Here is a 12,996-nt window from a genome sequence, read left to right on the forward strand (position 1 = left end):
ACGTATACATTTTTCCCATATTTTGTAAGTTTTTGATCATTTCAAATTGGGTACGTCATATAACAACTTTTGTACGAGAAAAAAGTTTTAAAAATTACTTTTTTTGTAAAACCGATCTCGTTTTACCCATTTCGGCTCTAATCCAGATTGTCTCGGGCACTGGTAGTGGACGAAAACGTCATCACCGATTGCTAATATTGTCATGCTGAAAGCATATGCTTACACGCGTAACATTATTTCTCTCTGTATACTTTTAGGTACATGCCACCCACCTCCTTTCACACCCACACCCTGTCGTCAGTCGCGTCCGCCTTTTCACTATGTAAATAAAGGGCATCAGCAAGCAATGTACCCAGACAAGCTGTCAGCGACATCCACAGAATCTTGAATTTAGTGCACCGAGCGATTGGGCACCCCGTATAGTTTGAGGAAAATTTTAGACTTTTATGTCCGCCTTATGTGAGTAAATATGTGCCACGTTTTGTTTGTCGGCTTATTATCACTTAATAAGGGGAAATTCCATCATTAATAAGGGGAACAATTGGCTAAGGTTGACAGGTATGGCACAACTATTCATGCTCAGGGGAATTTAGGTGTTCAACCAGCCTACCCTACATGTTTTTGGGATGTGGAGGAAACCGGAGCACCCAGAGAAAACCCACACAGAACGTGAAAATTCCACACAGTAAGGACCGACCCTGGATCGAACCCTCGATCCCAGAACTGTAAGGCCGATGCGCTAACGACTCATTCGTCGCAACATGATGCACAATAAGGTAAATTCCTCTATGACGTAAAACCTTTTCATTCTCCGGACAGAAATCTTTAAAATAAAAAATACAAATAATTCAAATCATTTAAAATAAACACATTCTTACTGACCTTGAGTCATATAAATAAGGCTTCCTGTGAGCAATGCCACACAATTAGTTGGCTGATGGTTGTGCAGGTATTGAAAACCCCAGCCACGGCTATAGGATTTCTCATACATGAGATGTGATGTCTTGCCGATGACCTGAAGAAATCTCTCCTGTTGGTCTTTGTTCAAGTATTCAAACAGGAAGTCATACGCAGTGGCAAACCCAACCAAAGAGTGTGCCACAGGAACTTCATCCCAGGGGGCATCTTTTACCAACCTGCGGGACAAAATAAAGTGAGATTTAAAGCTTCACCATAAAGTTCACACATAAATAAGTACAGTAGTACCTTCACATACGAGTGTCCCAACATACAAGAAATTTGAGATACGAGGAAATTTCAGAGCAAATTTTTGCCCTGAGATATGAGACAAATTTGGAATTCGAGAATACAATGCGGCTGCTGGGTGGTCCTTTTGAAACTGGGCAGTGATATTCATGACAAGAGGGAGGGCCTTCTTTTAATATGGATATAGGAGAAACAGTTAGCGGAATCATCGAGGACTTGAAAGTAAAGGAACCACCTGAGTAAGGGGATACTTTGATGGCAGCCCAAACCTTCAAAGCGGGTCGTGGCTAGTTCGATAACTTTAAAAAACGAACCGGGGATACACTCTGTCGGATCCAATCCATATACGTTCAATAACTTCGAATCGGAGGAAGCACACAGAGGCAGCCGTGATGAGTTTTTCCTAGCTTCAGCTAAAGGAGGGAGTCAGAGTAGCCAGCGCTAGGAGATGTGTCTATCCTCCAGCTTGACCAGTTTGAATCCCTTGCCTGCCTCCCAGAGATCAGCTAGCTTTATTGACATAGATTACGTGACATAGAAACGGATGTTGATACAAACTTTAGGCGGGAAAATGTGAACAAAGAAATGGGCGCGTCATGGTAGATGACGCGCCCCTAACTCATTTCCACTAGACTATAAAAAATTCTATTCTTGTGACTACACTAAATGAACCAATTGACTAATAAAAAGTATAAGAATACATTCCATACTCCACACACTCGGTTGTGAGGCACGGGGAAGCAGCTAGTTCCGACTTGAAAGCCGCGGTGGAATATATTAACACCTTTGGCTCGGATATAGCACAAGGTTAAATCCATTTTTAAGTGTGTGTATCGTAAGCAAAATTTTAAGTTTATGTTATGCTACATAGTGTCACAAAAGTGTAATGAACCGAACGTGTCAACTCTCTCTCCTCTGCCGTTAGCCGGTACCGTCTGTCTCGAAGGTAAGAACTCCATACTGGACACAATAATGTCACAATTTATTGCAGATCATAACCAATAGATAAGTATTTGTTACTTCAGGGGTGGCCAAACCGGCCCTCGAGGGCTGCAGTGGGTCCCTGTTTTTGTTCCAACCAATCCAGCACAGACAGTTTGACCAATGAGATTTCTTCAGAAAACAAGGAGGAGCTGACTGCAATCCACTGATTGCACTTGTAGGACACCAGATTGGTGAAAAGGTGTCCTCTTGATGGGATGGAATGAAAACCTGCATCCACTGCTATTTCATGCTTAATATCGATTGTCATCATACACCTTTTCTTCACACTACCCTTCATTGCACCGGTTTGCTTTGGATCCATTGTGTTTCCCTTAATTCTGCACTGACTAATGCAAAAAAACGAAAAAAATGCAAGGTGCTCATAGAAATCTTTGCACATTTACTGTGTTGGTTATTTTTTGTTTTTTAGTAATACAGCCGTGACTGGGTGAATTACTTACTTCCTTATGATATTGACCCTAATAATGTGGTTTATACAGTATCTTAGAAATACCACGTGCGATGAGTTTTCTTAAGATTTTTCCTTCAAAGTAACACATTTGTACTCCCTATTAAAACCATGAATATGGAGGTGAAAATTGAGAATCGGGGGCGGCTTATACGTTAGAAAGTGTAAAATGCATTGATTTTAAGGCAATTTTAAGGGTGCGGCTTATATGCGAGAAAATACGGTAAGTTGTTTTGAATTTATAATTTGAAGTTGTTTTTATTTGTGTTTATATGCATGTGTCCATGTGCTAACATGCACTGTACTCCTGCATGAAAGAAAATGATTTTGCATGCTTGTTATTCATTTTAATACATTAATAAATAATTTTCTTTTCATGTTCGTTCATTATTGTCCGTTTCTCTCATCTTTCATACAAAAGTTGGACACTGATTTTAAAGGGTTTAGTTGGTAGTTTTTTGGACGACCGTTGAGCGAATTACAGTGATACCTTGATATACGAGCTTAATGCGTTCTGGGACCGAGCTCTTATGTCGATTTACTCGTATCTCAAATCAACGTTTTCCATAGAAATGAATTAAATACAAATTAATTCATTCCCACCCTCTGAAAAAACACCCAAAACAGGATATTACAATGGAAAAAAATATTGTTATTGTTTTTAATTCACCATCTACTAACAGAGTAACATATAACTAGTAGTGGTTATGATGTTCAATATACTAAAATGAGACATTATTCAGTACAACGCGGAGGGGAGAGAGAAAGAGCGAGAACGCGCTCGTAACATAACATGAACTTAACTTAAATTAACTTTGATTACGATACAGACAATTAAAAATACGTTTTAATCATACCTTACACTAAACTTCATTCTAATTTTGTTTACATTTTTTTACTTTTGTTCTTCTGACTTGGCTCTTTTTGCCTCGCTTCGACTTTCACTTTTAGCCAGAGGTTTTAAAAGGAACCTATCTAGGGTTGTTTGCTTTTGTCTCCCCTTCAAAATACAGTGGCACCTCGTCATACGACCGCTCGTCATACAAAATTCTCGTCTTACGGCGGAAATTTCGATCGAATAATTCGCCCGTCATGCGATCAAAATTTCGTGATGCGACCAAGCCAGGTCTTTTTTGCATATCTTTCGTGTATAGCAATATTTACGAGCACGGAATGATTAATTCAGACGAGTTTAGGCAATGGCAACCTTTCTCAGAATAAAAGTTCATTACCCACAATCAATACGTGGGTAAGCTCAACTATTGTATTTCCTGTTATTCTTTCTAAGGAAAGAAGCTCGCGCGATCGTTCTTTAAAGACTATTTCTTGTTGGCAAGTGGCCATGCGTTATCCTATTGTGAGGACATTTGTGTGCATCATTTTGGGAATATTTTGAAGGCAATACAACAGCAAACAGTCCATCGATAGCGAACGTGAGGGTGGAGGCGTGGCAAAGAGCTAACCCGGCCAGAACAAAGGTAAAAAAAAAATAGAATTCAGTTTTGTGTAAAGTTACATTAAACGTATGTTTGAGTGTGTCTGTATATATTAATCCAAGTTAATTTAAATTGGTTTGTTCGGTTACATGTGCGTTACCGTGGATAAAGTCCCCCCAAACCCCCCACCCCCTGCCTGCTTCTATGTCCGCCTGTTTATCCTCCGCAAAATGCGTCTAATTTTATTCATATTAAACACATTTTATTACTATTAAAACACTAGTTATGTGTTACTTTGTTAATAGATGGCAAATTAGAAGAAATAAAACATTTTTTCCAATCCAATATCCTGTTTTTGGGTGTTTTTTCAGAGGGTTGGGACGAATTAATTTGTTTTTAGTTCATTTCAATGGGAAACGTTCGCTCGAGTTACGAGAAGATCGACATACGAGGTCAGTCCCGGAACGAATTAAGATCGTATGTAGAGGTACAACTGTATTAGCAAGCCAGCTCCATCACGCGTACACCACTCATGTTTTTTGATTACCGTATTTTCACACCTATAAAACGCACCACCCTAAAGGGCGCAGTCTCAGTTGCAAGTTGTTCGGTTACAAGTGCGTTACCGTGGATAAAGTCCCCCCAAACCCCCCACCCCCTGCCTGCTTCTATGTCCGCCTGTTTATCCTCCGCAAAATGCATGGCAAACCGCCAACCCGGAAAAAAAGGTAACAAAGGATTACAACAAAATTAGAATTCAGTTTTGTGTAAAGTTACATTAAACGTATTTTGAGTGTCTGTATATATTAATCCAAGTTAATTTAAATTTGTTTGTTCCGTTTACGAGTGCGTTGTCGTGGAAGAAAATGACGCACACAGATGTCCTCACAATAGGATAACGGACGACCACTTGCCAACTATTCCGGGTTTTCTCGTATTGGCGAGCCAGCTCTGTCACGCGTACACCACTCTGATGTTTTTCCATTATTTCGTGCTTAAGCTCGATTGTCATCATACACATTTTCTTCGCACTACCCTTTATGGCACCTGCTTGCTTAGGACCCATTGTTTTTCCCTTAATGAACCGACTAACGCAAAAAAAACCCGGAAAAAATACAACGTTCCACCCAGTGCTCATAGATATCTTTACACAAGGGCGATGCAGAGTGAAAGAAGTGCGTTGTTATCATAAGCAGCCTCTCGCATCTCGGCCACCTGGCTGTCTCGTATGCTCGTATCTCAAAATTTGTCGTGTATCTCAAGGCGAACATTTGCTCAGAATTTTCCTTATATCTCAAATTTCTTCTATATTGGGGCACTTCTATGTTAAGGTATTACTGTACAGAATTTACATATAATGTACTGCTCCACTTACAAAAAATTCAAGTAACCAAACATTTTCTGGACCAATTAATTTTTTAAGTAGTAGTTTTTATTATGATTGTTGGCAATAATTATTTGACGATAATTATCATTATCGTTTTATCGTCCAGGTCTACTTGTATCTTTCTTTTGATTGTACGTCCTATGTGCGTGTGAGTGCGCATCTATGATTAAAAGGATGAGGGAGTGGGAGTACACGCTGCACAAAAGTAAAGACACACTGTGAAAGCTTCTCGCAGTGGTGCGCAACATGACGGCCAGAACAGTAAGCCAAGTACACCTTAGTCCCACGCATGAATGCATCATTTTTCCAAAATCAAGAGTTCAAAGGATAATTAATTAATTCTGATTATTTACTGTATTGTATAATAACTCTTAACTATGAATGCATAAATGAAGCATTTTGTCACATAGCTATTTTGTAGTTTTAATACCTTGTGATTCAAAGGATTCACAGGGAGGTTTCAAATAAAATTTCAGAAGCAGCCCTGCTGCAATCAATCAAATAAAAAAAAATAGAATGTCAAAAAGACACTAAAGTGTAAAGATCTACAATCATTAAACATTAAATACAAATATTTTGAATGATGATGTCCCAATCAAATATTTTTATATGAGTGAGTCAAATTCTTCTGATTTTGAGGATCTGCTAATAACAATTCCTGATCTGATACCTTGAAAATGGATATTATGGGCGAAAAACATTCAAATATATTTTCCCTCCCAATTTGATCATAGTTATTTCAACATTATGATTTGGATGATTTAGCAAACAATGATGATAAAGATGATGAAAATGTACCAACTAGGCTGAGCTGCCATCCTCTCCATGTAGTCTTTGACCAGATCCAGGGCTCCAGCTCTGTGTGGATACAGCAAGCAGAACATGGACAGCACACCAAGGTTGTTTCCGTAAACCTCATTCCACCGGGCACTGAACTCTGCAGGGCTCCAGGGAGGCAGGTATTCATCTGGGTGTTCAAGCATGGTTTCCCCAGCCTCACGGATCCGTCTTGCCATCTCTCTATGAGTGTTTCCAGCTGCTAGCTGAAGCTCTACCACTTCTGCCTGATCGAAATACAACATTGGATGGCCATTGTAGTTCCCTCCCATGAAGGAGATTCCTCCACTTGAATCTGCTGTAGTTGGAGGAAGCAGGAGCAACACCATATTTAAGAGGAAAACTGTAGGGGCCCCACGGGTGTGGGTTCTCATCGTCTCATCAGAGAGAGGTCTGCGACATTGCCAAAAGGAGACCAGCTGAGGAAGGAAAGTATTGGAAGTAGTCAGCACATACTCAGTATAAAAGCCCTACATTCTTAAAATAATCAGATACAGCTGTTGATTGTTGAGACAGACATAGTCCACTATTTAACACAAACCTCAAAGATTTTGCCCTTCTATCTTTGATAATGCCATGAAATGCCCAAATGCTGTTTTCTACTTTGCAGATTTATTCATCATATTTAACTGAAGAACAATGTGTCAACAATAAAACTAGTTTATCCACGTATTTGACCAGACGAGTAGAGCGGTAGGCTATATAATTGGTCTGTTTCTGAAGCAACATTAAAACACATGGCTGAAACAGTCTTAAAAGTCAACTGCTGTGCTTTACAAAATGATTAGTCAGCCTTCTGTTGTAAAATGAGTGAATTCCATGAGCTTAGCAGAGCTTCAGGAAATGACCAGCTGACAAACCAGAATACTGAAAAATGCTTTCCTTACATTTATATTTATCAATTCTGTTTTGCAATCAAAAATTGGTTACAGCTCGAGTCAGAAAATAAAAAATATTCATCTTTTTTTTTATCGATATATTCTGGAGAGTGGCGGGCGGCCCGATGATGCGAGCGGTTAGCGCGTCGGCCTCACAGCTCTGGGGTCCTGGGTTCAAATCCAGGTCACGTCCACCTGTGTGGAGTTTGCATGTTCTGCCCGGGCATGTGTGGGTTTCCTCATGGTACTCCGGTTTCCTCCCACATTCCAAAAACATGCATGGTAGGCTGATTGGACACTCTAAATTGCCCCTAGGTGTGGGTGAGTGTGCATGGTTGTCCGTCTCTTTGTGCCCTGCGATCGGCTGGCCACCGATTCAGGGTGTACCCTGCCTTTGGCCCGGAGTCAGCTGGGATAGGCTCCAGCACCCCCCACAACCCTAATGAGGATAAAGCGGTTCAGAAAATGAGATGAGATTCTGGAGAAATTGTGTCAATAAACAATACATGGGTCTCATGCAGTGGTGGACCGTCAGGGCCTGCAAAGCCTTCTCTGTTTTCATATTTAAGCATCTAACCAATCACATTTCAGCCATTATTTGTTGCCAGGGTCAGAAATCTACCTTGAGGCATTCACAATCAGTTCTGCAGGCTCTGCTGCATAAAACAAGCGTCAATAAAACTGTTGCTTTAACCAATCAGATTTCGAGTTAGCGACACCAATGCCTCCTCGCAGTTGAGGGATGTCATCGCTTTCACCAACTATGATTGGCTAGTGATAGAGTGGACTAGCCAGAGCTACCAAACTGTATCTGGAGCGAGCTGCACAAGCAAATATATTGTTGTGTTGATTTAATAGAGGTTTTGTCAACCCGCAATGGCTGAAGGAGGAAAAGAAATGCATTTGTTTGCAGATTTACTGTCAAAGACATTTTCAAGACAAACTTTTCAAGAAAAGCTGGACATCATTAAGAAAGGTCGGACAACTCCGAAGCAAGCAAGCCTGTCACAACCGGGAACGAACATTTTCAGCACTAAATCGAATAAAAACTTATGCCAGAAATACAACAGGACAGGCGCGACTTTCAGCATTAGCTTCGATGGCGATAGAAAAGAAGGAGGAAAGAAAGGAGGATTTAGTGTACAGATAAAAAATATTTGTGGTGAGTAAAAAATGGCTATATTCCTAAATAATATTTCAATTGGATGAGGTCATTATTGATGCTTTTTATGTGTCACAGCTGTAGCTGCAGTAATGGTTTTATAGCCATAAAATAGTTTTTGAGGGTTGGATTGATTCAGATATAGAATTGAAGGCGTCACTTTGAAATTCACGGCCCGCCGCTGGTCTCATGCATGTAAACACACCATACTGGAATATTGCCATAGAGCAGGGGTGGTGAACAAGTTAGACACAAAGAGCAAAAATTATTAACTATGAGATCAAAGAGCCACACCACGAAGTGACCTGCCAAAACAGAAACACACAAAAACACACAATGAAAACCATATTATTCACCATTAAACTTTCTTCCCCTTACAAAACAACGTGTTCATTTCAAGGTAAGTGTCCACCCTAAACACACATCAAATGCAAAAGGAGTTAACACATCAACTACGAGGCAAATAGCCACATTATATAAACAAAATATGATAAGAAGCAAGGAGCCGCATTCATTTTGGCCGTGAGCCGTGTTTCGCCACACCTGCCATAGAGTATAACAGGGGTACTCACACTTTTTTGCTTCAATGTCTACTTTTTAAGTAGCCAACCTCTTGCGATCTACCATGTTCAAGCAGCCAACTTCCCAGGGGGTTATCGGCACGGAGGTTGGAGAGAGGGCAGCTCAGACGCGTCTGATTTTCAACAAAGGGCACAGAAATAAAACAGTTCAACATCAAAGGAAAGCCTTTGCAAGCAGGTTGTATACATTAGCCGAGGCTGTCGGCACCACACTAAGATATTGATGAGTACTTGACAACAATGTTCCCTCTATTTTTTTGTTTGTCTGGGCAGAAAGACAACCTCCCTGAGCACACTGAGTACCGGTGTGAGCAACATCATCAATGCTCGCTATGGGCACACACCAGTATCACACCTGCCATAAGCAGGTGTATGTCTACTACACATAAATGATTTGGTAATAATAAAATGTAATGATTAATATCTATGAATGGGCGGCCCGGCGGATGAGTGGTTCGCGCGTTGGCCTCACGGATAAAAATATATAAAAAACAATAAAAAAAATAAAAATTGGGATTTTATTTTGTGCCCTCCATATGATTTGCTGTGCGCAGAGAAGACGAGAGTAGTGCGCAATTGCGCACGCGCGCAGCTTAGAGGGAACATTGCTTTACAATAAATGTTAAATTAATTCAGTGGCGGTCCGTGCATTTTCTGGTAGCGCCTTCAACGTATCAATCCAACCCTCAAAAACTATTTTATGGCTATAAAACCTCTACTGCAGCTACAGCTGCGACACATAGAAAACAATCAGTATATCAATGCACAAAAGTGGGGTAAAATCCACTTCCTAGCAGCATTTTATGATTAAATACAAAATCAGCTTTTCAGACATTAAAACCAGGCCAGGGGGGTGATTTTCCCGGGAAAAGACAGCAATGAATGTCAATGGCGTACGGGCAAACATTGCCCGAAAATGGGGTAAAATCCAGCCGAAAACAGCATTTATTGATTAAATACAAATACTGGAGCTTTTTAGACATCAGAACTGGGCCTGGAGTATCATTTCCCCGGTAAAAAGACAGCGATGAACGTTGATACGTCCATATACGCCCCTACGTGAAACGGCAAAAAATGCACTAAAATTAGGTAAAATCCACTTCCTAGAAGCATTTATTGATTGAATACAAATACTGGAGCTTTTGAGACATTACAATCAGGCTAGGGGGGGTTATTTTTCCCGGGAAAAGACAGCGATGGACGTCAATGGCGAAACGCCAAAAATTAAACTGGGGTAAAATGGGGTAAAATCCACTTCCTAGCAGCATTTTGCGATTAAATACAAACACTGGAGCTTAAATACAAACACTGGAGCTTTTCAGATATCAGAACCGGGCCAACAATTGAAATATTATTTAGGAATATAGCCATATTATACTCACCAAAAATCATTTTTAACTGTACACAATATCCATCCTCCTTCCTTTCTTCCTTCTTTTCTATCGCCATCGAAGCTAATGATGAAAGTTGAGCCTGTCCTGTCATATTTCTGACATAGTCCGTCTTGAAAATGGCTTTAAATCAACAACAATATATTTGCTTGTGCAGCTAAGTTAGCGCACTGAAAGTGGCGCACACGCCATTTTTCCGGCTGCAACAGGCTTTCTAGCTTCGGAGTTGACCGCCCTTTCTTAATGATTTCCATTTTTTTCTGGAAAAGTCCATCTGGAAAATAGCTTTGTGAGCAAATCTGCAACCAAATCCATTTGTTTTTGCCTCTGTCGGACATTGTGGGTGGAGTTTGCGATCTCTGGCTGCCTCACTATGGCTTTGTCTTGTCAAGAGTTGTTTGTCAAAACCGGACTTTAAATTCAGCTATAACCGTTTAGACTTATTATACATTGGTTACTAGCAGCGAAATGAGGTTTCTGGCGACTTTCACCGGGAACATACCTAAAATACTGGAGATGATCGTAATCGGGTCAGGACGGCGAAAGACAAGGCGTCGGAAAAGAAAACAGAAGCGAGGCTGTCCAGCAGGCCTGTTGTGCTCAGGAAACAACCACTCAAACCTCCGCTGCCGAGCATATCTCTTCCAACGTCAAATCCATTGTAAACAAAACGGATGATTTTGAATTAGAGCTTGCTGCTATTAGCTACGTTCACAAATCCTCCATGCTAATAATCACGGCGACCTGGCTAAACCCACAAATACCCGACACTACCGTGCAGCTAGCAGGACGCACGTGACCCAGATCAGAGAGGACGTTCGACTCAGGAAAAAAAGAGGTGGTTGGCTTTGCATTTATGTGAATGAGGGATGGTGTAAGAATAGAACTGTTCTGGTTAGACACTGTTACCCAGACATAGAATTCATGTCGGTGAGAGGCAGACTCTTCTTTCTGCCGAGAGAGATAGCCGTTGTAATCATCATTGCTGCCTACATCCCACTGGACGGTAAAGTAGGTACTGCTCACTCCCTAATAATGGACACAATAAAGATTCACCAGAACGCCTACCCAAGTGTCGCACATATAATTACAGGAGAGTTTAATCAGGCAAATCTCAAAACCGTTCAGCCAAAATTTTACCAACACGTGGAGAGGATAAAACTCTGGATCATGTTTACGCGAACATCAAAGGTGCATACAGAGCCACACCACGCAAGAGACTTGGTACAGTCAGATCACGCCTCTTTGTTCTTGGCCCCAGCTTACACTCCCTTAACCGACAATCAAAGCCACAAAGGCAAACAATTATCAAATGGCCTGACAACGCCCTACTCAGACTACGAGACAGCTTTGAACAGACACAGTGGGAAACTTTCCACCGTAAGGACCCGGGAACCTTCACAGACAGACCGCAAAACGATGTCCAGCGGGCGTCCGCGCCGGCCCGTGATGAGAAGGGGGAGGGGCCGCTTCGGTTGGCGTCCACGCCGGCCCGTGACGAGACATGGGAGTGGCCGATCCGGCGGGCGTCCGCACTGGCCCTATAAGTGATGGCCGAGCGCCCTGCCAGACACCAGAATTTAAGAAAGAACGTCGGCCACCTTACTCTGGAAGCTCGAGGGGCCCGGACCCGCCGCCGCCGACCCCCTCGTCCAAGGGGCCCGTAGAGTCGCCGCCATTGACCCCCTTGTCCAGGGGGCCCGGAGAGTCACCGCCAACCCTCTCGTCCAGGTGGCCCGGAGAGTCGCTGCCGCCGACCCCCCGTCCAGCGGGCCCGGAGATTCGCTGCCGCTTATGGGCGGGCAGGAACTTGGCGGGCAGGAATTTGCCGGGCAGGAATTTGGCGGGCAGGAATTTGGCGGGCAGGAATTTGGCGGCCCACCCGGCTAGGGAACGCTGATGTGTGGCTTCGGCATGGGTGCGACTGGCGGGCCAGCCGGCACGGGAACCCTGGTGCAGGGCTTCGGCACGGGTGCGAATGACGGTCCAGCCGGCACGGGAACCCTGGTGCAGGGCTTCGGCACGGGTGCGAATGGCGGGCCAGCCGGCGCGGGGAATCTTGTGCGTGGCAGCCGGCATGGGTTGGCTTCCCGCTGGGTCCATGTTGGTCAGATCGTTCTGTTACAACTTTGGGGAGATGTCGAGGGGAGGTTACGAGGAATAGGACCCAATCGCAGGGAAGCAGGCGAAGACGAGGGAAGTAGAGCTCATACCAAAACTTTAATAACTTAGGCAGGATCTTAGAAAATAACAAGGACTTAAAAATCAAATCACAAAATAAATCCCGACTAGGGAAAACACAGGGAATCCGACAAATGACATCATAATCAGTGCGGTTTAAATAGGCAAAACTGGAACTAATTTTGAATGACGCCCAGCTGCGCAATCCCAACGGCAAGACAGGAGGGACAAAAAAAAGAGTAGGGAAACGAACATCAGAACACAGAGAGAAAGCAATGGAAAAACAACAAGCTAGTCCTAACAAGACCTTTATTTGTCACCTTTACGGGAGAGCCTTTGGTTCCACCGACTCCCATCCCAGCGAACCCCAAATCTGGAATTTTGTTGGAATCTTTCGATTTCAAAAGGCGGACTGAGGGGGCATGACATAGAATGTTCAGTTCATAGAATGCCCCGTGGCCTCGTCCCGGTGGGACGTGCCCGG

The 12,996-nt window shown here is 42.6% G+C and overlaps 1 protein-coding gene across 6 annotated transcripts in view; it reads right to left on the minus strand.

Moving 5' to 3' along the window:
* dse (dermatan sulfate epimerase) overlaps window positions 1-12,996 on the minus strand; it is a 34,257-nt gene that overhangs the window by 19,156 nt on the left and 2,105 nt on the right. For 2 of the 6 annotated variants that reach the window (XM_077587098.1, XM_077587096.1), the window contains exons 2-3: window positions 6,281-6,738; window positions 883-1,136 (exon numbers count right to left, since the gene is read on the minus strand). In XM_077587098.1, coding sequence (XP_077443224.1) covers window positions 883-1,136; window positions 6,281-6,693 — 667 coding nt within the window. In that variant the 5' untranslated portion in view covers window positions 6,694-6,738. Of the gene's footprint in view, window positions 1-882; window positions 1,137-6,280; window positions 6,739-8,931; window positions 9,054-11,741; window positions 12,179-12,996 lie in introns of those variants that run through there. The other 4 variants (XM_077587097.1, XM_077587095.1, XM_077587094.1 and 1 more) reach the window with 4 other exon arrangements.

This window comes from Stigmatopora argus, chromosome 19 (genome assembly GCF_051989625.1).
Source record: "Stigmatopora argus isolate UIUO_Sarg chromosome 19, RoL_Sarg_1.0, whole genome shotgun sequence".
In the NCBI taxonomy this organism is placed as follows: Eukaryota; Metazoa; Chordata; class Actinopteri; order Syngnathiformes; family Syngnathidae; genus Stigmatopora; species Stigmatopora argus.